This window comes from Hetaerina americana, unplaced genomic scaffold (assembly GCF_022747635.1).
Source record: "Hetaerina americana unplaced genomic scaffold, ioHetAmer1.1.p SCAF_1, whole genome shotgun sequence".
NCBI lineage: Eukaryota > Metazoa > Arthropoda > Insecta > Odonata > Calopterygidae > Hetaerina > Hetaerina americana.
Window position 1 is genome coordinate 9699561 of NW_027286069.1, and position 22161 is coordinate 9721721.

The 22161-nt window shown below is 35.5% G+C and overlaps 1 protein-coding gene across 1 annotated transcript in view; it reads right to left on the minus strand.

Annotated features, from left to right (window-relative positions):
* The window catches only part of LOC139696602 (uncharacterized), a 230286-nt gene that overhangs the window by 72177 nt on the left and 135948 nt on the right, over positions 1–22161 (minus strand). Inside the window, exons 14-17 of the mRNA XM_071595411.1 lie at positions 19460–19670; positions 15521–15717; positions 12906–13048; positions 7755–7995 (exon numbers count right to left, since the gene is read on the minus strand). Of these exons, the coding sequence (XP_071451512.1) occupies positions 7755–7995; positions 12906–13048; positions 15521–15717; positions 19460–19670 (792 nt within the window). The remainder of the gene's footprint in view (positions 1–7754; positions 7996–12905; positions 13049–15520; positions 15718–19459; positions 19671–22161) is intronic.

Genomic DNA, 22161 nt, shown 5'->3' on the forward strand with positions numbered 1-22161 from the left:
GTTTGAATATCACAATAAACTTCAATCTTCACCATCCAGCAAACATTTCAAGAGGAAGGAAGTCATTGAACAGTTCTATTTCATTTCCTAAATATAAACAATTTTAAAATCATTTCTTAAAATATCCCCTTCGTATCAGAGTTAGACTTTAGCAACCAAACTATGCATTTCTTTTATCCTAGTCACATTTTTTTCCTTGAGGAGCCCCACTTATACCGGTGATATACTTTGTATTAAATGCCTTTTCTAGATGCTGTCAAAGTCAATTGAAAACAGTAGATTCTGTGACATCCAGGATTATAATTTGAATACATTTTCAAGTAATGACAATGCTATGAACTAACTGAAATGCTGCCCCACAGAATAGAATTTAAACATTTGCAATAAATTACAAATGATAGCATGAGGTAGTTGAAAATATATGTGCTTGACCATTAATTGAGAGTGCAACTTAGGATTTCAATGTCCACAGAGATTTTGATCAATCATAGATCACTCATAATATTGAATGACCTGTCCTGGGTGCTATACATAGGCCTCATTAATACCAATTTATTTTACATGCAAGACATAGTCATTAAACTGAACCATGGGCATTAATAGTTATCTCAGTATTATCATTACATGCCATCATTGATCAAGCTACCGCCTCAGAATTAATGAGTTACTACAACAGTGACTGCAGGTAAACTACAGAAAATCACTCCAACATAATCATCAATAAATCAAGAGTCAATGACAAATAGTCATATAAATTGCATGTCTCTGTATCAAAAAATATTTCAAAGAAATATTGTCACTGACTATTTAGGCTCCATTGCTAAAAATCTACAAAATTGTGTGAAGTTTGGGACCAAATTAATCAGAAAATTACAAGGATCATGGATGTGATAAAGTAATGATAGGCATAATTAATTATGTGAACTCCAATTATCCCATTGGTTGGTGATTCTCTGTTGGTTCCATTAAGCAATATTCCCTCCCTTCCCACTCTCTGTTGCACCTATTCTCGTTCTTGCCTCTGTGCTAGCAGCAAATGGCACTTCATCCATTGGAAAGGCTTTCCCAGAGCAACTCTAAACTTTTTCCAAAAGCCACTCATAAGCAGACAATTGTACTATGATGAGTCTTCCAAGGCTCTGCTCTATATTAGTGAGAACTGAGCAAGTGACTCTACATGCTTCTTTAACCAAAATCTGAGCAATCTTATTTTCATTTCTCTTAGAAAATTTTGAAAACAGATTCAGTGCTTCATTCATCTATAAAAAGTTAGTAAGAAAACTGTCATTGAATGTTCATTATGCAATCACAATTTGGTGCAAGAATACATGAACAGGAGCCATCTGTGCCAAATCTTTGGTAGTAGGGGAAGTTGGTAACTCTGATTGGTCAGCTCCATGAAAGGTCATCTTTAGTGGACCATATGCCAATGTCAATAAAAGCCAGATGACCCTGTCTTCCAAAGCTACGCGGTTCTCCACTGATTAATCTGCTTTTGGAAGAGTGACAATGGGACCTGGCATAATTCATCAGTAGACTATTGTGAAGCAACTACATAAACTTTACTTATGTTTGGATAAAAGTCTTAACTCATATTTGGAAAGTCCAACATATTTGGAAAGATAAACAAATAAGAATGGCATGGATTTTGTGACTGAAAATATTATACATGTGTAAACTTTTACTGTTGACTGTTCTGCACAGTGATGACATACAGGAACTGTGAGTTATTTTAAACTTTCTTGAATTTATAAGATGAGTGAATGGAATGAACAATTAGATCAAGGAAATGATAAAGGGAAAGCCAAATGCATACTTTGCTGGAAAACATGAGTGAGATGTACATAATGCGCTGAGTTTATAGCCATAATAGACCGAAACTAATTATCTGATTATCATCGCTTCCAACAAACTGCCAGTGTCTTCCCGTCAATTACTGTGAATAGTTGGTATTGAACTGTATTTGTTATTAATTAATGTTTCTGAAAAAAATATTGCATTATTTGCCATTTTTAGTTCACTTGTGAGTCATTATACAAGAAACTCCAGTCCATAACCCCCTGGAATATGTGAGAGGGATGGCAGGGTAAATTATTTTTGATTTTGTCCGCATTTGAGTTGTCTGCATTGTACAAATTCCATCTTTGGTCAAGAAATTCTACTAAGGCAACTTAGCTTCATGGCCAGTTAACCCACTAAGTCAATCAGACTGTTGCCAGCCAAAATACATACAAATTACCAATACGCACAATATTGGCTCTGCAGGTCAACAGTAAACATCTTTGAACAGAGGCTCTTGAAAGATGACTATTATGTACTCACAAAAATTTTTCAACCTGAGTTTTTGTGATTCATTGAGTGTTAAAAATGCAACCAATTTAATCTATTGTAATTGATATTGAAAGTAATTGCATTTAATGTAAATTATTATACTATTTTTACTTGTATTTGAATTTATTTTAAGGAGTCCCAACATCCTTTTTATAGTCATTCATAAATAGAAAAACTCTCAGTGAACTTGCTTGATTTTGAGCAATGAATTGATTATTAATATCAGCTATAAAAACAATGTCACCACTATGTGGTAATAAAGGTACAATCGTAAAGGGAATCACAAACTCACAAATTTTAATTAGAAATTTGAAAATACATAATACTGTGCAAAAGCAACCTTATAAACAATGAGAGTGGTGCCAGTGCATATCTGCTGCATCAATGAATTGTAAATCATCATATTTCCCAGCTAATAAGACACATTTTTCTTGCTCCAATGTTTGTTCTTAAGTCACCCCACATCTTATGGGCCGGGGTATAACTTCGACCTATAAGCCCAAGCTGATCCTTCGGAAAAATATTTAATGTTAAGTATTTTTTCTTTGCATCAGGTTTGGTTGCCTTTTTACATATTTCCATAACATTACTGTTTTGAGTCAGTAGTAAACAACACAGTTTTCAAATTTCTTTGAAAGTACTTCATAAAAATATTTCCAAATAAATAATAAATTCATACTATGTAGCATGTTTAGTTTCATCTCACATGAGGTGCCTTAAAACTTAATATGCATAGGGCCAACTGGGATGTCGCCCTTCTGTTAAGACATACATGCATTGTATCTCTCCCAAAAAACTTGGAGTTTACAAGCATTCAACCTATATTAGTATAACAGTTTCATAAAGGCATAGATAATTGTTGCTTTTAATAAAAATTTCAATAATATCAAAATAATAAGAGAAACTGTGCTGATTGGCATTAGATTTTGTGGCTACTGATATTGCATGGGTATAAATCTTTATTCTTGATATTCATCCATAATGGTGAAGCATATGGACTGCAATAGACTGGTTGGAAATTGAATTTAATTTTTGAAAAGAAATGATTACATCAAGGATATAATGAAGAAAAGCCCAAACTATTAACTGAAAAATATATTTGAATATAACACGCCCCTAAAAATAAGACCATACTAACCTAGAACTCTTGACTACACATCATTTTCATAAATCTGTTGGTGCCATTCCATCGAATGATAAGGCTAATTTGTACTCAATCGCAAGCTCATGGGGTGCTAAGGGAGTCCATTTATAAGTACGCATCACCATAAGTCAGGTCATCAACAACCTAGGAACCATCTGCATTATTTAATTCAGTAAAATTATCCATTATTTTCACTTAAATCTTTCCACTCTAATCATAAGAATCATTGGAGGGACGAGCAAAGTTCTGGGTGAAGAAAATAATGCCCACTTTCTGCAATCCTGTATTGGTTCTTCATCAATGATATTACTTTTGTGCTAAACAATGCAGGTTTATGATCATATTTAAATTTATAAATGCTGAAATGTGTAATCTATACTTTTATTTAGACAAAAATTGTTTTATTTTACTTGATGCTGTACTTGCAGTGTTTATTTTTCTTTTTCTGTCATTACAATTTGAATGGTCGTTTGAATAAAATGTGCTATGCCAAGTGTTGGTGGAAATGCTATTTCTTTGATGTGATATAAATTTATGTATGACTTAACTCTGTAAATAACTCATTGATTATCCTACTCTAAAATGAAAAACTCAACTTTATTGGAACTAAACTGGAAAAAATTAATTTTTGATCAAAACTCCCTTACTAATAAAAATTGCCAAAAATATTATTTATCTTAAACATGAGTTCCCAATGGTTTGCGATAAATCACCTAGCTACTATTGGGCACATGGTCAAATAGTAACAAAGTTGGGTCTCTTTATGCAATGTACAGTGCAATATTTTTTATTCTTAAATTATTTTTCAGCCAACATTCCAACATTAAAGATAGATCATGATAGATTTTTCCTAATGAAAAATGTAAATTATGTACCCATTCCATTTACTTAAAAACGTCACCTGACCTGTTATATGTATAACAACTCCCATGCTAAAAATCAATATTTTAAAAATTATTACAGAAAAGTATTAAAATAATCCACCCACATTTCTGTATTTTGCTAGAAACCTGCACTGCTGCCATTATGCTATTATGACATGCAAAAATTATTTATATTAATGCATCCTATTTCTTATTTTGATCCCAAAATTGTTAAGCATGCCTTTGCCTAGAGTGAGTGCTAGTGATTACTTTTAGACTCTCAATGCCATGGACACATGAGGCAGAATTCATTCTAGTCTCTCCTTGCCCTAAAACACCATCTTCACGGTGTTAATACATTGAAGTTAGTGAGTGCTCGCTCTGAAACCTGGGCTGGGCTTTCTCCCTATCAGGATCTTTCGTGCCTTTCTTCTTTCATCACAATTCACTATGCTATGTAATATATAACATTGTTCCACCAACCGATATACACCTGCCCATTTGTCCATTACAACAATGAATGAGAATTAATTTCTTACACACAAAAAGTTGCTATTTTAAAGAATCTAAAACTGATACTGTTGCTATTGTAATACTCCCTAGACTTGATTTTTATTCCCAATGCAGCTAGACAAATGAGTCTAGTTAGGAACAAGACATGGAGAGCATTTGCTTCCTAGAGTCATCCTATTTTTGATTATCATGACATATTCAATGTGATGTTTTTAAAGGGAACTGGAATGTAAGTTTCTACTTAGCTTTTTTTAGCATCCTAACATTAGGAAAAAATAGTGCTAATAATTCTAATTACATTGGTACACATACAATGGTGTCTTATCTTGAAGTTCATATTCATGAAACAAATCATCGCTGCTCTATTAAAAAATGATAACTTTATCAACACCAAATTGCCAGTTGCCATTAATTATATTAAGAGTTGAGGATAAGTTCAAAATGCACAAATAAAAAAGGAGTTATACTGGGTTAACTTTTGGTATATATGGCCATCTTGGGAATCTAATGGCCATTTAGAGGACGGGGGTGATTGGTGACATGCCAAACAAGATACTTAAGGTTCCTATGAAAAGGGTACACAACTGATACTCGACCAAAAGTGTGCTTTTGGTGCTACTGACAACATAATTTAACTAAATTTGTAACATATTTCCCTGAAACTTCTGGCATGCAATTCATATTTTTACTTCTTATGAACCTTTAGGTTACAAGAAAAACTTAGTAATTAATTAATCTTTCATTTAGTCAATATTTCTTTCCCATACTCCTCGACTGTAGTTTTAGTAATCCATATAAACATATACATTATTAATAACTAAGTTACTGAAGTAAAAAGTGTCTAGCACTTAAAATAGTATTTGTATATGAATAAGAATGGCATTCAATCTTCTAGTATGCTGACTACAAAAGTGAAGTAGCAGTGTAAGGATAATGTACATTTTAAAATAAAAACGACGAATATACCAAAACTAAGTAGGCCTAACTTGGGTTGTATTGATAATGCATTTCACCAGGTCTCATTCTTCAATTATGCAATCATAAAAAATATAAAGATTAATATTCTAAGTGCATAAATAAAAGCAAAGTTAGTAATATCTAAATTTTGCAGAAATGACTGCTATTATAAGTAAACTATACAGATAAAAAACGTTTATTAATGACACCTGAGATGTTGCATCTTTTTGTTCTTGATAATAATAACCAGCTTTATATGTTATTTTTTCACAGTTTTCCCAATTCACCCCAACATTAGGGACTACACGATGCACTAATTTAAAATTAGCCTGTCAACACAAAACCACTCTGAAACCTGGATAAGTAAATTGATATGAACTTTTAGCTCCTGTTCATGTTGCCTTATATCTAAAAAAATCTGGATGATTGTTTAGGGAATATCTTCTAAGAGTAATTTCAAAACCATCTTGAACAAACTTTTACCTACTTGGAATGATCATCATTTCATTTGAAATAATAATGGTCCACTAAACCCCATAAAAAATTCTGATACATTACAAATATTTGTGGTATCATAGCATTTAGCACCATGCCTTTAGATATTCAGAGATCGATATAATCCAATTTAAATATATGAGATGTTACACACTCTTATTTGAAATATTTGAGTCATGTGAAGATGAAATGTTAATGAATTCAGCTCTTTCATTGCATTGCTTACCATCAGTGTATTCTTTAAACTTAAAGCAATAATACATTAAAATGGATTATTTCTTCATATTACAAGCAATGCTATCATAATCTACCTCAGTTATGTAAGTGAAATTCTTAGTTAAGAGTAAATGCATATTAGGAGTTGTTTCTATTGGTTGCAAATGTATTTTCCCCTCTGCAAATGTAGAAATAATGATCGACCATTTGAGTATACATTTATATGTGCAATAAAACAAGTAATTTACTATAGTCCAAGAACAAATGTGAATGTAAAAGGTCAGGGTAAAAACTAATTCGTGAAGACTTTCACATTTGAAGCGCACACCACTCCGAATGCTAATAAGTTGTCTAATTAACATAAAAAATTCTCCAATAGATTTTAAATGAAAATAGATTTCAACTTAACCTAAATGTGAATTCTATACTATATTAATTGACAATACAATAACTTCAATTTTTAACACTTTTAATTCATATTTAATTTATGTCTATAATAATTTGTCATATTTGTCTAAATTCACAGTACCAGTTAGGAAGTTAAACAAAAAAATTCATGATTCATGAAACCTTACATTAGTTGTATGTAAATAAACCATTTAAACTATCAAAATAATGACCCAAAGGCTATATTTGTTATGCGTTTTGTTGCAATGAATGCATTGCACTTTGTGCCCTTCCATTCTTTGTAACATGATGTCATTAAAAGGAAACAATTTTATATCACCACACCAATTAAATTCGTGCCAATAAAAATATTTATTTCTTAACAGCTTCTTGTTAAATTTTTCCATGTGCGCACACTAAAGCACAATATTTCTGGAACAATACTGCATAAAATATAGTAAATAAATATTTCACTTAGCTTTGCATAAAATTTAGAATTTCCAAAGAACACCCATTTCTCTGTTAGATACTGCATTATAAAAAGCTCCGGTAAATCTTGTACTTGCAATAGTCTTGTATATTTTCATCCCTGTAAATTCAAACTCTAAAAAATTATGATTTTTCAGGATCAATGTACTTGCAAAAAACAAGTATTACAAAACAAATGGTAATTTTTGCCAACATCAGGTCCAACTACTATCACCCAGCAGAGTTAAACTTCAACCAAGGTCTCAGGGTCAGCATGACTGGGGTTTAGAGCTTGGTCGGGGATCACAGTCAGGGGAAGTAGGGGAGACGTCCCAATTTGAGATGGGGAACGGGTCCTCGCCCACACTCTCTGCACGCACCTGATGCAGGCCGTCTTGCACTTCCTCTTCCACCTCCTCCAGTCTTCCCTCCTCCAAATGCTCACCCGAGTTGTCTCCCGTTGGTGAACCCATGTGCCGTCTCTCGTGCCCAGGCACGCCCAACTGTGTGCGCCCTGGCAAGTTGGCTGAACTGCCCACGAGGCTTGGCTGTGAGTATGGGTCAGGGGAGTCCAGGGGACTCCCGGTGGGAGTGCCCCCTCGAGCTGTGTTCAGAAATATGCTGCAGGGCAATCAAGGGTTCTCAAAGTCAATTTTCATTCAATATGAAAAATTTAGAATTTACTAACAGTAATCATGTTTCCAAACCTGTTTAATTAATTCACCCATCAAATAACAAGTCAGATATTGCCAGAAGCAAATTTGGAGAGATGATAACCAAACCTAACTGAGCTTGAGTTTATATTGGCTCCCTGAGAGCCAGTAATTCTTTGAATCCGCTTACTTGAAGTTTGAATCACGGATTGGTTGTGAACCTGGGTTGGTATGTCACAGATAACATTCAATTTGGATAAGTGGACACCCCATTTCTTGGGAAAGGGATAGGTGCCACTAAACTCCGACCTCTTACAGTATTTAGGTAGTAAATAAAATCAAATCATGGAGAATATACTTTATCTTCAACTTAGTCAAGCTTATTCTTTGTTACACAGAATGTACTGTTGACTTCTCTGAGTTCTCTGCTAAAGTATCGACAACTCAGCTGGCAAAGATTCTGCCTTTGATTGGGAAATCCATAACAATAAGGAATCCCTCATTCAAGTTTACTGCTTTACATGTCCCAGAACATATAGATTCAGTAATTAAGTGAATGAAATATTTAAAAAATAATTTTTTAATTCATGCTTGCATTGTGGATCTTTTTTCCCAAAAAGTGGCCAATTATGAGAAAACATAGATGTACACATAATTTTAAATAACCACCTATTCACTCTAAATCCCATTTTTATTTACAATGGTTCATTTATCTCTACATAATACTCTGCGAGCTATCCAAAGGGGTTGGGGTGAATGGCATTACGATACCGCTTTTTATGCTTAAGGCCTATTCAATAATGAGTGATCAAAAAGTTTTTGTGTGCATAATTTAATGGATTAAATTAAATTTTGTATTATCATTAGTTTTATGTGATCGATATTTATAGGTGGTGCACATTTCATTTATTTGGCTCCATATTGCATCAGCCACAGCAGCTGCAAGAATATTTTAATGTAGCAACACAAACTTATATTTTTACTCAGAAAGTGATTAGCAAGTTCAAAAAGGGACACCCAAGACCTTTAAGCATGCACTGGCACTTAATTTAAAATCACACATAACATTTCGATGCTTGGGGCTTGCACAGTTCTTTTCCTTATTTAAGAATTTACTTACCATGCAATTCTCCTGTAGCTAGCTATTGAAACATGACTTTAATGGCCATAGGAATTGTTAGGCAAGATCTCATGTTCAAAGTGGGATTGATGGAGAGAGTGAAGGTTAGCAATCAAGAGGGAAAGAGGAAGCAGATAGGGAGGCCTCGATTGTTAGAGAAGGAGGAAGCTGGAGGTAATAATGATCCATTTACTACAGGTAAGGCCATTTACAATGTCAAATTCTCATATTTACTTTAAAGTACTGTACCCAGATATATTGTAAGAGTAAGTTTTATCCTATCAGTAGACCAAAGGTGTCAGAAATTCTTTTGTACTGGTAACCTAGATTTCTTATTCCTTTCTCTCTCATGTCCAAATGATGCATTGTATGAATGCCATTTCTCTCAGACTGAAATGGAATATATAATAGGTAATTGCTAAGGCCTCACTGGTCATTACAAATGCAAAAGTATAATTTCACCAGCTATTACATCTGGGTGGTTAAGTTACTGCAAGATATGAGAAAATTTTCAAAAAACCAGCATGTGGGAAAACAAGAGATCATTACCAATTAAAATTTCTAAACTATCACAATTTATAATTTTACTTGCCAACTAATAAACTTTATGCCAGCAAACTACAAAATTATAAGAGTAAACAATGTTAGCCACTAGCACATTATATTATTAACTAATATATTTAACATAATTCACAAATTTAGTCTTAGTAGATGAGAGAATGCTTTTGTGCTGTTAACATATAGATCCAAACTTCTGTTTACAAAAATATGTGCAGAATATGAACAGGAAGAAGGACAGGCTCCTCCCCTGGGAATGTATCACTGAGGAAGTAGGAGGGATGAGACCTAACAAGCGGTATGGTTGCAAATGCAATCCACACCATACATAGTGAGGAGAATATGTTCACATTTTACTCACGAAAAATTGGTGATTATAATAATCATGAATAACAGTACATATCCATAACCTTAAAACAACTTGATTATTAAAGTAACAGCAATCTTCAAAATAGTTGCCTTATTGAATTAAATTATGAAATGGATTCGAATAACTAGCATTAAGTAATAACAATTTTTCAGAGTGAGGAAAAGAACTTAGGCAATGATAAAAGAGCAAAGTTAACTGGTGCCTTCTATTTTCACAGAGCTCATCCAACCAAAGCTACTCTTGTGAGAAAAGTCTCACTCCCAGAAATCTTCAAGACAGGAAGAAAGGAAGCATACCAGGAAGCATACGGTGCCTGACTAAAAGTAATTATGCTCATTTGTTCTCGCAGTAAGAGCAGAGTGCACATTTTTAATGTGAAATACCTAAGCCTTTGCTTATGCATGACAAAACAAAAGTGTAAATAAAACATAGTAACATAGGGATTAGGGATGCAGGAAAAAGATTCTATATCTATTCATATAAACTCAGATGCTACATCATCATGACTTGAATATACAAAAGAAGTTAGCTCGAGTTCTCTTTTCTGATAAATCAAAAGAAATCAGAGGTCTTTCTAAATTGCATGCAAAAACTTTCTAGTATATAAATATCTTGCTGAATGATTTAGAAGCACATGATATGGTCGTGATCCATGAAGTCAGACCCATTCTTTGATTCACTGCAGACATATAAAAAAAAAAAACCATAAACACAGTAATCAACCTGAAGGTCGGTTTAGTAGGTGATGGTAGAGATAACCCAGTACTAAGCCCTATATGGGGTGTGAAATTCACACATCAGGGTAGGGGGGCCAGTTCCTTTCCCTCTACCGGTTATGGTTTCCCAGGAAGACCTGGTACCCGAAAAATCACTTTAGCTTGGGTGGAGCTGCAGGTGCCCAGAGTGCCTTGCCCGGGAATCGAACCCGGGACCCTCTGGTCAGCAGTCCAACACTCTACCCACTGGACTACCGCGACCCACTGCAGACATATGATAAATAATTTATACAAATTAGCACAGAAAAATTACTTGCAATATTGGCCAGGGACTTCTTGTACCTTTGAATTACATTCTACTTTGTATCAGCTGGGTGAATAAACAAGATCTTATTATGCATCAAAGGCAGAAGTACATGCACGTATACCATGGTAGTTGAAATAGAAGAACAACTGAATACCACAGGGCTGGGGGGGGGGGGGGGGGGTAAGGGTCTTTTCTGGAATGAAAATCAAATGTAGGGTGAAAGGAAACAACATTACTGGAGAGAAAAATAGGCTAGACATTTAACAATCTATCTAATATTTTATGTCCATCTCAAAAATACTGTTTTGAAATTCTGCAATGTTATGCAGCATTTCCATGATATTCAATACAAGGTATTGTAGAAAATGGTTTATGTGGCAATCTTGATATTTTTCAGGAAGACAATTTTCGCAATATACTTTTTATATGTTATTCCTCTATTTTCACAAACAAAAAAAATGAACACCAAGAAAATGGATGCAACTCAAGCTTGGTGACTTCATTCTAGTGACTGAGTATGCTCAGCCAGCTCTCCCAGAAACCTCAACTAATACATGCATTAGTTGGGTAAGTATTCGTGGAGGTCTAAACCAACTCTAGCAATTACATAGCAATATCGCTAACTATCATGCCATAAAAAAACCGTAAAAACAATAATCAACCCAAAGGACCATTTGGTAGGTGATCGGAGAGTTCACCCAGTACTAAGCCTAAGGGCATGTGGAATTAACATATCAGGGTAGGGGGGGCCAGTTCCTTTCTCTGTGCCGGTTACGGTTTCCCAAGAAGATCTGGTACCCAAAAAATCGCAAAGCTTGGATGGAGCTGATGGTGCCCAGAGGGACTTTCCCGGGAATCAAACCCATGCCCTTCAGTCAGTAGTCCAATACTCTACCCCTGGACTACCGCGATCCACCTATCATACCATATACTCTTATAACTATCACATGATTCATATTCTCTACAGAATCAGTAGCGTGCACTTGTCATGGCCATCACAGGCAACTGATGCAGCTATTACCACAGAGCTGCACAGCTTATTATATTCTAATAACTGGTGGCAGATGGTTGCTGATTTTTAGCAGTGAAAGCATTAACAGTTAGAGAGGTTGTACTTTTCATGCTTCATTGGAGTGAATTCTACCAACAAAGAGGATTTTAAGAGATGTGGATGAAGTTATGAAGAGACTGGCCACAAAACAATGGAGAGGTGAGCAGCAGTAAACCAATCTTTGGATTAATAATGTCGGTGATGATTAATTAAGGCTAATTGGCTTCCTTATTAAAGACATTAAGCCAAAAAATGTATATATATTTGCCTGCCAGATGGTAGAAAAAGTCATTGACATGGTGTCAGCTAAATTTGTTGAAAAAAATTCCATGATTTTTAGGTCAAACTATTTTATTCTCCATTTAATCTTCTCCAAACTGATTTTCCATTAAGTAATAAAGTAATCCAATTCATAGACTTGCTGCAAAATTAAGGTAGGATCTTAGCCCACATCACCCACTACAGTGTGAAAATGAACCTGGTCAACAATAATAATAGCACTCTCTTTATACCTTTCATAGAGCACCATTGTGGTTTTACATATTTTAAGTCCGAAAAATATTACATTGAATAAAGTAATTAAAAGTCAATTAAGATCATTAAATGCATCATCATTAGTTAAGATCTTTTAATATAAACTGTATAAACTCATTGAAATCTCCATCATTTGTTTGTTTCTTCTTTCCAATATGCAAAATGATTTTAAAAAGTTGACTAGATTTTATATTGAAACAGTTGCTCATTTGGCCTACTTACATCTGTCTTTGTATTAGGTTTGTCCACACAGCTTTCAGTTCAGGAGTTGGTGCTCTGAGGACAACACTCTGTCTCCTTCTCCCTTTGCACCCAACACCAATACGTAACCCTGTGCGACTCCCACTAAGAGCTCCAGCAGCCTCCTGTTAGATATATTAAGACAATTTCAGATCAATGGTAACCCAAAAATTTATTCAAGGAAACATTTCCTTTAATAGTATTGAATAAATCATTTAGCAGAACCAACAAGATTCATAATTGAGATCCATATTTAAAAATATTCAATTCTATATACATGATCATAATTAAATTACATTTTAAACATCAAATTTGTTCATGTCTATTTCTAAATGTAATCATATAAGTCTTAGATTTTCTAAGCTTTAATTCATTAAGACTTTCTGGACAGTAATCATGAGCAACTCCTGTCAGCAATTTCATTTGTCTGCATTTCAATGATAATACGATATTGAAAAAGCATGATCAATAGAGTAGACTTTGACTGCTGCCAGACACCATACTCATGCCAACAATGAATATGATGAGTTCGATGAAAGTTTTGCCTAACTTCACAGAGCAGTTTTCTGGCACAATAGCTCTTGATCAAAATGAAAACATATATAATTGCATGAAATGAGTAAAAATATAATCATAAGCTGTTAGGTGTGCATTGAAATTATCTTGTTTTCCACTTTTGATATTTTGCCCTGCAGTTAGAAACCAAATAGGCAATATAAAAATCAATGTGCACATGAATGGCCTAATAGATCATTGGGTACAAATTATCACCCAGAGAAGGTATGACATTGATATTGTCCATCATCAAGGGACACACCAGGCAAAATATAAGTTTTATTTTGATGACAAAGTTTCTCTTTTTAGCTTGATTGGAATTTTGGAGGATTTATTATTTATACTGCCATACATAACTTATGTCAAATCACAAAAAATTACTTCTAATAAATTGAATCAAATGGTGTGGAGAATGGGATGAGTTAAAAAGAAAAATCTAAAAGAATAAATTCACATAAACCTCATTTATCATTGAGACAGCTAAGATTGGGCCATTCTTGGAAAAATGACATTTGATTAATGTGTTCACGCTGAGAGAAAATTATGAATTTAAAGGGAAAAATTTAACTTTTTCAACTCTTCTTGGAAGTTTAATACAAAATTCAAATTTAAATCACATTTGAAATCTCATAACAACATCATTAATCATCCAGAAAAATAGTTGAAAATTATCGATGAAAAAAGTGAAAACAATTTCTAACTTTAGTAAGCATAGACTCTATTTGAATTTATCTTTCATATCATTGTAATATAATAAAGATACGTAGTAATTCTTACAGTTGCAATGAAGCCAAATAAGAGTGTGAGACTAGATAATAATAGCCTTACAGACTTACTGAGTGGTTTTTGAAAAAAATGGAAACAATTGATTCTCAGGATTCTATACTTTGAATATACAGTTTTCATGAAGAAGGGATTTGGCTGGAATATTTCTTTTGATCAATTTTAATTTCCAAGATCAAAGCCAGAGTATTTGAGGACTATAAGTTGAATTTTACATGCACTTCATGCTTTACGTTCTTTTGTGTATGTATAGTATTTACATCGTGTAAAGCATGCATTCTGTATTACATGTACTGCTGATAACCATCAATAGTGGTTTTGTGCAAAGAACTGCCTAGGAGAAGAAAAGTTTGGATAAAGTACAGGGAGAGGAACAAATGACACCATTGAAGTGATGAGAGAATTACTAAAAAAGAAGAAAATCGAATATAATCAGTGTGTCTTTGTTGATTTTGAGGAGACATTTGACCAACAAAACAAAGTGAACAAAATTGATGGAATTACTGCATAACATAAGACTAGACTGGAGGTGACTTATGTGAAGCCTGCATGAAACAGATAACACAGGTAATGGTAGAATTAAGATGCCTATGATAGGTAGTTATGAAAGTGAGATAGGGCAGCCCATTATCACTGCCTACTTTTCAACATGCACGTTGAGGAAAAAGATTGCATTGGGAAGGACTTGGGCTGGAAATGTAAGTGGGTGGAAAGCTCAGGTTTGCAGATGATTAAGCATTAGTTTGGCAATTCCATGGCAAATAGCCATGGGATTGTAGTCACTCTTGATTACATTAAAGGATTAATGCAGGAGGTATGAAATGAAGAGTAACCACAATAAAACACAATGAGATCCTCGAGAAGTGAAAAAACTAAATTAAACATTGAAATTTGAGGGAATAAACTAGAGCAGGTGGATTTTCACGTATTTGGGAACAGGATTGGGGACATTGGACATTAGGAGAAGAATTGTGTTAGAAAAAGTGGCAAGAAGAAGGAAATTGATGAAGGGAATGCTGAGCAAAGATGTGAAGAAAAGATTGATAACATTAGGGATGGCCCAGAACCTACCTTCAATAGGTAGTATACCTTGAATGAAGATAATCTTTCATTTTGTTTTAATGTATGGTGATCCTTTCATAAGTAAAAAAAAGAGAGGTTTCAATAGAGTATTTGTATTTGCCACAAGATTATACCCCAATTAACAATAAATCTACAGATTTAATCTTGTCCCATACTTAATCAAACCAATTGCTTACATTTAAGGGCAGAGTGGACGCTGATGAGCAATAGGAGGCTGTGTGGCCAGCTTGGACGGTGGAAGCGGTGGATGCTGCCGATGAGGACGAGTGTGGCACACATGATGAGACAGCAGTAACAGAGCCAGATGTGGAACCTGATCCAATCAGGTTCCCCCTACCCCCATTGGAGTCCAAGAGCAATCTGAACTCTGTGTCTGGAATTAAAAAAAAAAATCATCACACAAAAAGGCTTTCCCTCTCAGGAATTTTGACTTCACACATGATTTCAAAAATTTGCTCATTTAAAATACTCAAGGAACTCATAGTCTTAGAATATCTACAATAATGCAGCAAATTCAGAGTGTAAAAATCATTTGCCTTGACCAGAATCGAGGTCAAGGCGAATGATTTTTACACTCTGAAATGTTGCATTGTAATGCATATTAGCGGATAACTCCATCAAAAGTTGCTGCTGTGGGATCTCCTACAGTTTCTGGGTATCTACAATATTGCCTCCTACTCCTCTTCCTTTTTAATCCTAAAAAAAATGCATCATCACAAAAAGCATTGCTACTGTATTCAATTATGCCCTTGGAGTAATTTATGCAAACCTTTGGCCTAGGATGAACATTTCAGATTAGCAAAATCAGTTGATTGGAGAATACTGTAATCTTAAGGAAGGTGTCAGTGGATGGAAGGAGGTTTCATTCTTTCTGGTCACTAGCCATATACATGCTGCTTCTGTGCAAAATCTCAAGTTAGCTACTTTTTCATCCTCCGTAAAATTAGTCATCGAAAGCATTGAGGGCTGATCGGAAGTAACAGAAATCGGTGCCCCAAAGAATACACTAGTTCTTTTTTCAAAGTGTTCACCTAGCTTGTGCACTGTCAGTAACCTCCATATTCCACTTTGTTTTGTTGCATGTACTCATCTCAATTACTCTTAACCTAGAGCTTTTACAGAACTGCAGGTTCAAGCAAGATGGATTGGGGAGGTGAAGAGAGGTAATGGGCATTGAGGGAAAGCTGACAGTAAGCTCACCCTCAACTTGACATACATGGAAGCAAAGGAATGAGGAATTTGTGCAATAAAGTAAGAAGAAAGGATATACAAGGGCAATTTGAACAATAAGGTCCCCTATTTTTTTCATGAAAAATCAAATTTATTCTCAACTTTGCGTACATCTTTGGAAAGGTTGAGCATTTAGCTATTTGTCTACATAGTCACCTAGACAATCAAACACTTTTTGTATCCTTGTAAGCAGCTTTTTAATACCAGTGTCATACCTTTCTCCCACCATATCGCGAAGCCAACTGATGACTGCTTCTCCGATATAAATTCATTGCCATTTAGTGGAAGTGTACCAACATCAAAAACCTGCGGAAGTAGGGCAGGGAGTTTTTTGATGGCTGGGAAAACGTCCATGATGAGCAGCGGCCGGGGCGGCAGAGTTTGCCGGAGACAACGGTGGTTCCAATTGACGAGATAGTGCGCAATAACCGGAGAATTACCCTTCATAAGATAAAGGAGGGCCTTGATGAAGAGAGTGGCTACTTCTCCGTGCAGAATATTGTGTCGTAGGTCCTCGGTTACAACAAGGTGTCTCACCAAAGGAGTGTGTTTGCAGTATGACAATGCACGTCCACATGTGTCACATCAAACGATTACCCTACTCAATGAATTCGGCTGGGATATCATCGACCACCCTCCTTACAGCCTGGATGTTACCCCCAGGGACTACCACTTGTTTCCTGCTCTCAAAAAACACCTCGGAGGACAGAAATTCAAGTCAGACAAGGAAGTGCAAGAAGCAGTGGTCAGTTGGCTTTGTGATGCGGTGGGAGAAAGGTACGAGGCTGGTATTAAAAAGCTGCTTGCAAGGATGCAAAAAGTGATTGATCGTCAAGGCGACTATGTAGAAAAATAGCTAAATGCTCAACCTTTCCTATGATGTACGCAAAGTTGAGAATAAATTTGATTTTTCATGAAAAAAATAGGGGGCCTTACTTTTCGAATTGCCCTCGTACATATATAGTTTCAAGGTCTAGTCTGGAGCATGTTTTTCCAGAGCTGTGAGGCATGAATATGAACAGTATCAGATATGAGAAGATCAAAAGCATTGAAAATGTGATGGTACAGAATAATGATGATCATAAAATGAATAAATCAAATAATTAACAGAGAAATTCTAAGTATAGGAGTATAAGAAATGTCTAATGGCAACTCAAGAAAGAAGGAGAGAATTTTTGAAAAAGCACATTTTGAGGCATGATGGCCTGACATTAAGAGAGGTTGCTGAAGGAAGAGTGAGCAAGAGAAATGACCGAAGAAGACCCTGAATGAGATACCTGGAACAAATAATGAGAGAAATGAAGGAAGTTGCAGACACGAAAATGTTGACTGATAAAAGATCACTCAGCAGAGACCCATTAAACCCATCTCAGGATTAATGATCATGATGATAAAAGAAAACTGATGATTCTATTGCATTAGAGTCTGATTAATAATGTAAGTGCCATTTGAAAATAATTAATACAATTTTATATACTTACCATCGCATGCATCTAATAAAAAGAATGAATACCATCTCACAACATAGATTCTCATTGAAATGTACGCTCCAATTTGTGGGGTTCATTAAGCACTCAATTTGATTGCTGAATACACTGATAATGTGGAAAAGGGACGGTGTGGTAAAGAAAATGCAAGATGATATCTGGTGGAATGCAGCAATAAAAGATCTGCCAATTCAAAGAAAGGGACGTAAAAGAGAATGAATAAGCAAAGGAGACAAAGAAGCTTAAACATATGCTTGGTAATAAAATGAAGAAATGCAAGAATATCATGAAATAACAAAAGGAAAGAATATGAATGGCAGAATCAAAATGCAGACTAATTGCAAAGGAAATAAGAAGCTATTATGGAAACAGGTAATGAAAACCAAGCAAGGGATTGGCAAAAGGAATGAACACCATAAAAAAAAGCAATGATAGCTAAAATGACAGTGTAAAAATTGTGATATTGTCGGGGGTGAATGTGTGATTAGAGATTGCTGCAGAGAGTATATATTTAGGGGCTAAGTATAATAATGGAGCGTTCAATGCATAAGGTGATGACAATGAAAGCAGGGAAGTTAAAACAAGTAAAAATGAAGTTGTAACAGCAATGAGAATTTTGAAGAAGGGACAATCTGCCGGTATTTATGGTATATTTAGTAAAATTTTGAAGTGAAAGTGCAAGGGACTTATTCTTCCCTTCTGTGAATTGTTTAACTTACGTTGTATCGGACAGCTGGAAGCATGGAACAGTAATAAGCATACCTATGAGGTAAAAATAGAGGAGATAGGAGAGGGGTAAGGGGGTAATGAAAGATGATTTACTTATGGTAATGGACAGGAGCCAAACAGGAGTAAATCGCCAGTTGGTTCATGTTTAGAGAATACATGACAGTCAAATTTCTAAACATATGTGAGAGAAAAGTAAATGGCTTAAGATTTGAAGGAGTGGTCATCAAAAGCCATGAAGGAACATTTCTGAGACTTTTAAGGAAATCTCAGGAACTAAAGACCACGTTTGCAACAACACTTGACTGTGACAGAGGCAAAAGAATTATTTTGGACTAGAATAGTATGGAAAAAATTAGTGGAACGGAGCAAGTTTCCTAAAATGATGTAAAATGAGGTTTTTTTGTGAGGTATGTGTGAATATAACAAAAAGAATCAATCCTGGAGCAGATAGATTTTCAAATATTGGAATAAAAGTGAAAATGTTTCCCAGTATCTATTGAACTACTTTGGCAAAATTTCTCTCTACAGTAGTAAAACATAAAGGAATGGACCCAAAGCAAAGAAATATAATAGCTAACTAATGGATACTGATATAGATTTTCCTGGATATAAAACTCACAGTTACAGTAGAGTTAACATTCCAATGTGGATATCCATTTATCAACTCACCCTTCTTTCGAATGTTAAAGAAGGCTCGCGTGACATTGAGGAGTGGTATTGGATCCTCAGTGACAAACAAGACTCTGTCTCTGCTGACCTTGGCTAGTAGGAGGAGGTCAGTGAAGAGAAGGGCCCAATAGGGACGGACTGAGCGGCCATCCACCCTGCTTAGGTCACCTCCAAATATCCATTGACGACCACCAGAGTTGAGTACAAAAGGCTGAAAGAGCAGGTGGATAAACAGAAATGAAAGTCAACAGAAAAAGTTATAGTTCAGTGAACTCTTGTTTTTCTCATGCCTATCATTAGCTGTCAAAGATCTATTTCAGACAATTAATTGGATTAAGCATATTTTTCATGCACAGAACTGTGAACTGCTGTTGTTACTTTTCTGACTCTTGATGCGGTAACACTGAACATAATTTTGGACAGATAAGAATAAACAGTAAAACCTAGTTTACATACAGAGTGATAAAATCATGTTTTTCATAGGTAAATGGCAATCCTCTATACACGTTGAACACCTTCAACCTTGAAGAGTATAACAAGTTGTACTTGTACTCTTTAAAACTTTTTTATTCTTAGATGCTTTCATAGTCATCACTTTGCTATTTAATCTTCAGCATTTGTCTTCAAGATCATGCTGTGAAGATCTTTGTTCTTTTCTGCCTAATTTCTTTATTATCCACTTCCCTAGCCATAGATTTTTACAATTCACATACTTTTTTCCATACCCTAATTTCTTATTTGCAACAATATATATTTTTACAGTGCAACTTGCTTTACCATAATAATTCACTCCATAGTTATGATCCTAAACTGAAACTATCAAAAGTGAGCCCAATACATTGACTTTCTGCAATATGCTTTGAACAACCCCTTCGGTTCTACAAATACGTATACATACAGGGTCTGTCCAAAAAAATAAGCAGAATAAATCAGGGGAGAAAAATTACCATAGACAAAACTAAAAATTATTAAGTTCTTCCCAATAGCACCGTTGTGCACTGACACATTGATACCAGCACCCCTGCCAGTTGCAGTATGCTTTCTCGAAGGTGTCAACAGGAATCTCGTTCAGGTGACCTCTTTGACATTATCTGTAATTCCAAAATGGTTGCCTTTCAAGCTCCTTTTTATTCTTGGGAACAAAAAAATTCAGTAGTGCCAAATTGAGGTTGCATCCAAGAGATCATATGAAATTTTCACACGAGCAGACTTCTGATCTTACGACAGCACCTGGGAGACTACCTTGGCACACACCTTTCTCATGAGTAAATCTTCTGCAAGAATGGGATGCACTATGGTTTTCAGAATATTGTACTCTTCTGCTAATATTCTGACACTCAGGCATCAATCGAAATTGAACATCTCTATCCCATTTTGCACATTTTCATTGCGCTGTGTCGTTGGCAGATGTCAAAGGCATTCATCATTGTCAACCTCCTCTCTACCCTCCTGAAACATCTTATGCGTGCAGAAAACCATTTCTTGGGACAACACTTTATCTCCAAACCTTATTTTCTGAGCTTAGCACAAAACTTTATCACGTATTGTTGATCCATGGAACATGGCACTGTGGACTGCGATGCATCCCTTTCACAGGGGTACAGTCTAGTAGCAATCCACATACTGTAATGGCCTGCATACTTCAAATCACATCATTTTTCAAACAAATCAGGCTCAAAATAATCTGGTTCCATTGTACGAGGGTCATCCGGAAAGTAGTACCCGTTCGTGCCGCATGAAGTGCTGACGACGCGAGTAGCCGCTGGACGAGGTCAGATAGCTTCAGTGGCTTGTCTGCCTTCTCTGAGCCAAGTTGCGTGATGCTAGCATTGCCTGTGTTGTTTCTGTGATTGTTTACAATGTTTAAAAAAATTGAGAACGCCGCCAGTTGTGAAGTGAGGGCAGTGATTAAATTCCTCAATGCAAGAAACGTTCGCCCATGTGATATTCATCGCCAATTAAAGGAGGTGTATGGAGACAATGTAATGGACGAGTCGTCTGTTCGGCGGTGGTGTCGCAACTTCAACATGGGGAGGGGGAACACACACGACGATGAGCGTTCGGGGAGACCGTCTGTCATTACAGACCAACTGGTGAGCTCAGTTGACGAATTCGTGAGGAACGATCGGCGCGTCACAATTGATGACATCTGTGAGCATTTTCCCAATGTTTCTCGAACAATTGTTCATGAAATTGTTAAACACCATCTGCATTATGCAAAAATTTGTGCAAGATGGGTCCCTCGCGTATCTCAATGAGCTGGCGGCGAAGGACTATGCAGCAGGAATACAGAAACTTGTCACACGTTATGACAAATGCCTTAATTTGCTTGGAGATTATGTTGAGAAGTAGTTTAAAGTATCCTCTTTCAAATAAAATTTTTTATGTTTGTTAATATTTACTTTTGTGTCTTTATTTCACGAACGGGTACTACTTTCCGGATGACCCTCGTATGTACAGCAAAACCCCTATACCTTATACATTCCAAGACCTCCTGGATTTAATTAAATCATGGATAGTAGTGAATAACATGTATTAGCCATGGCCCATTCACAAACATGCACTCAAATTACTATCTTGTTGGATATTTACCTTCCTAGCATTCTTATTAAAGGTCTTCTTTAAAATTCTAGCAGTTCTCTTGAGCCCATAATGCAAATCATAATGAAAAGTGACATTTTCCACCAATAAATTAGTGACGT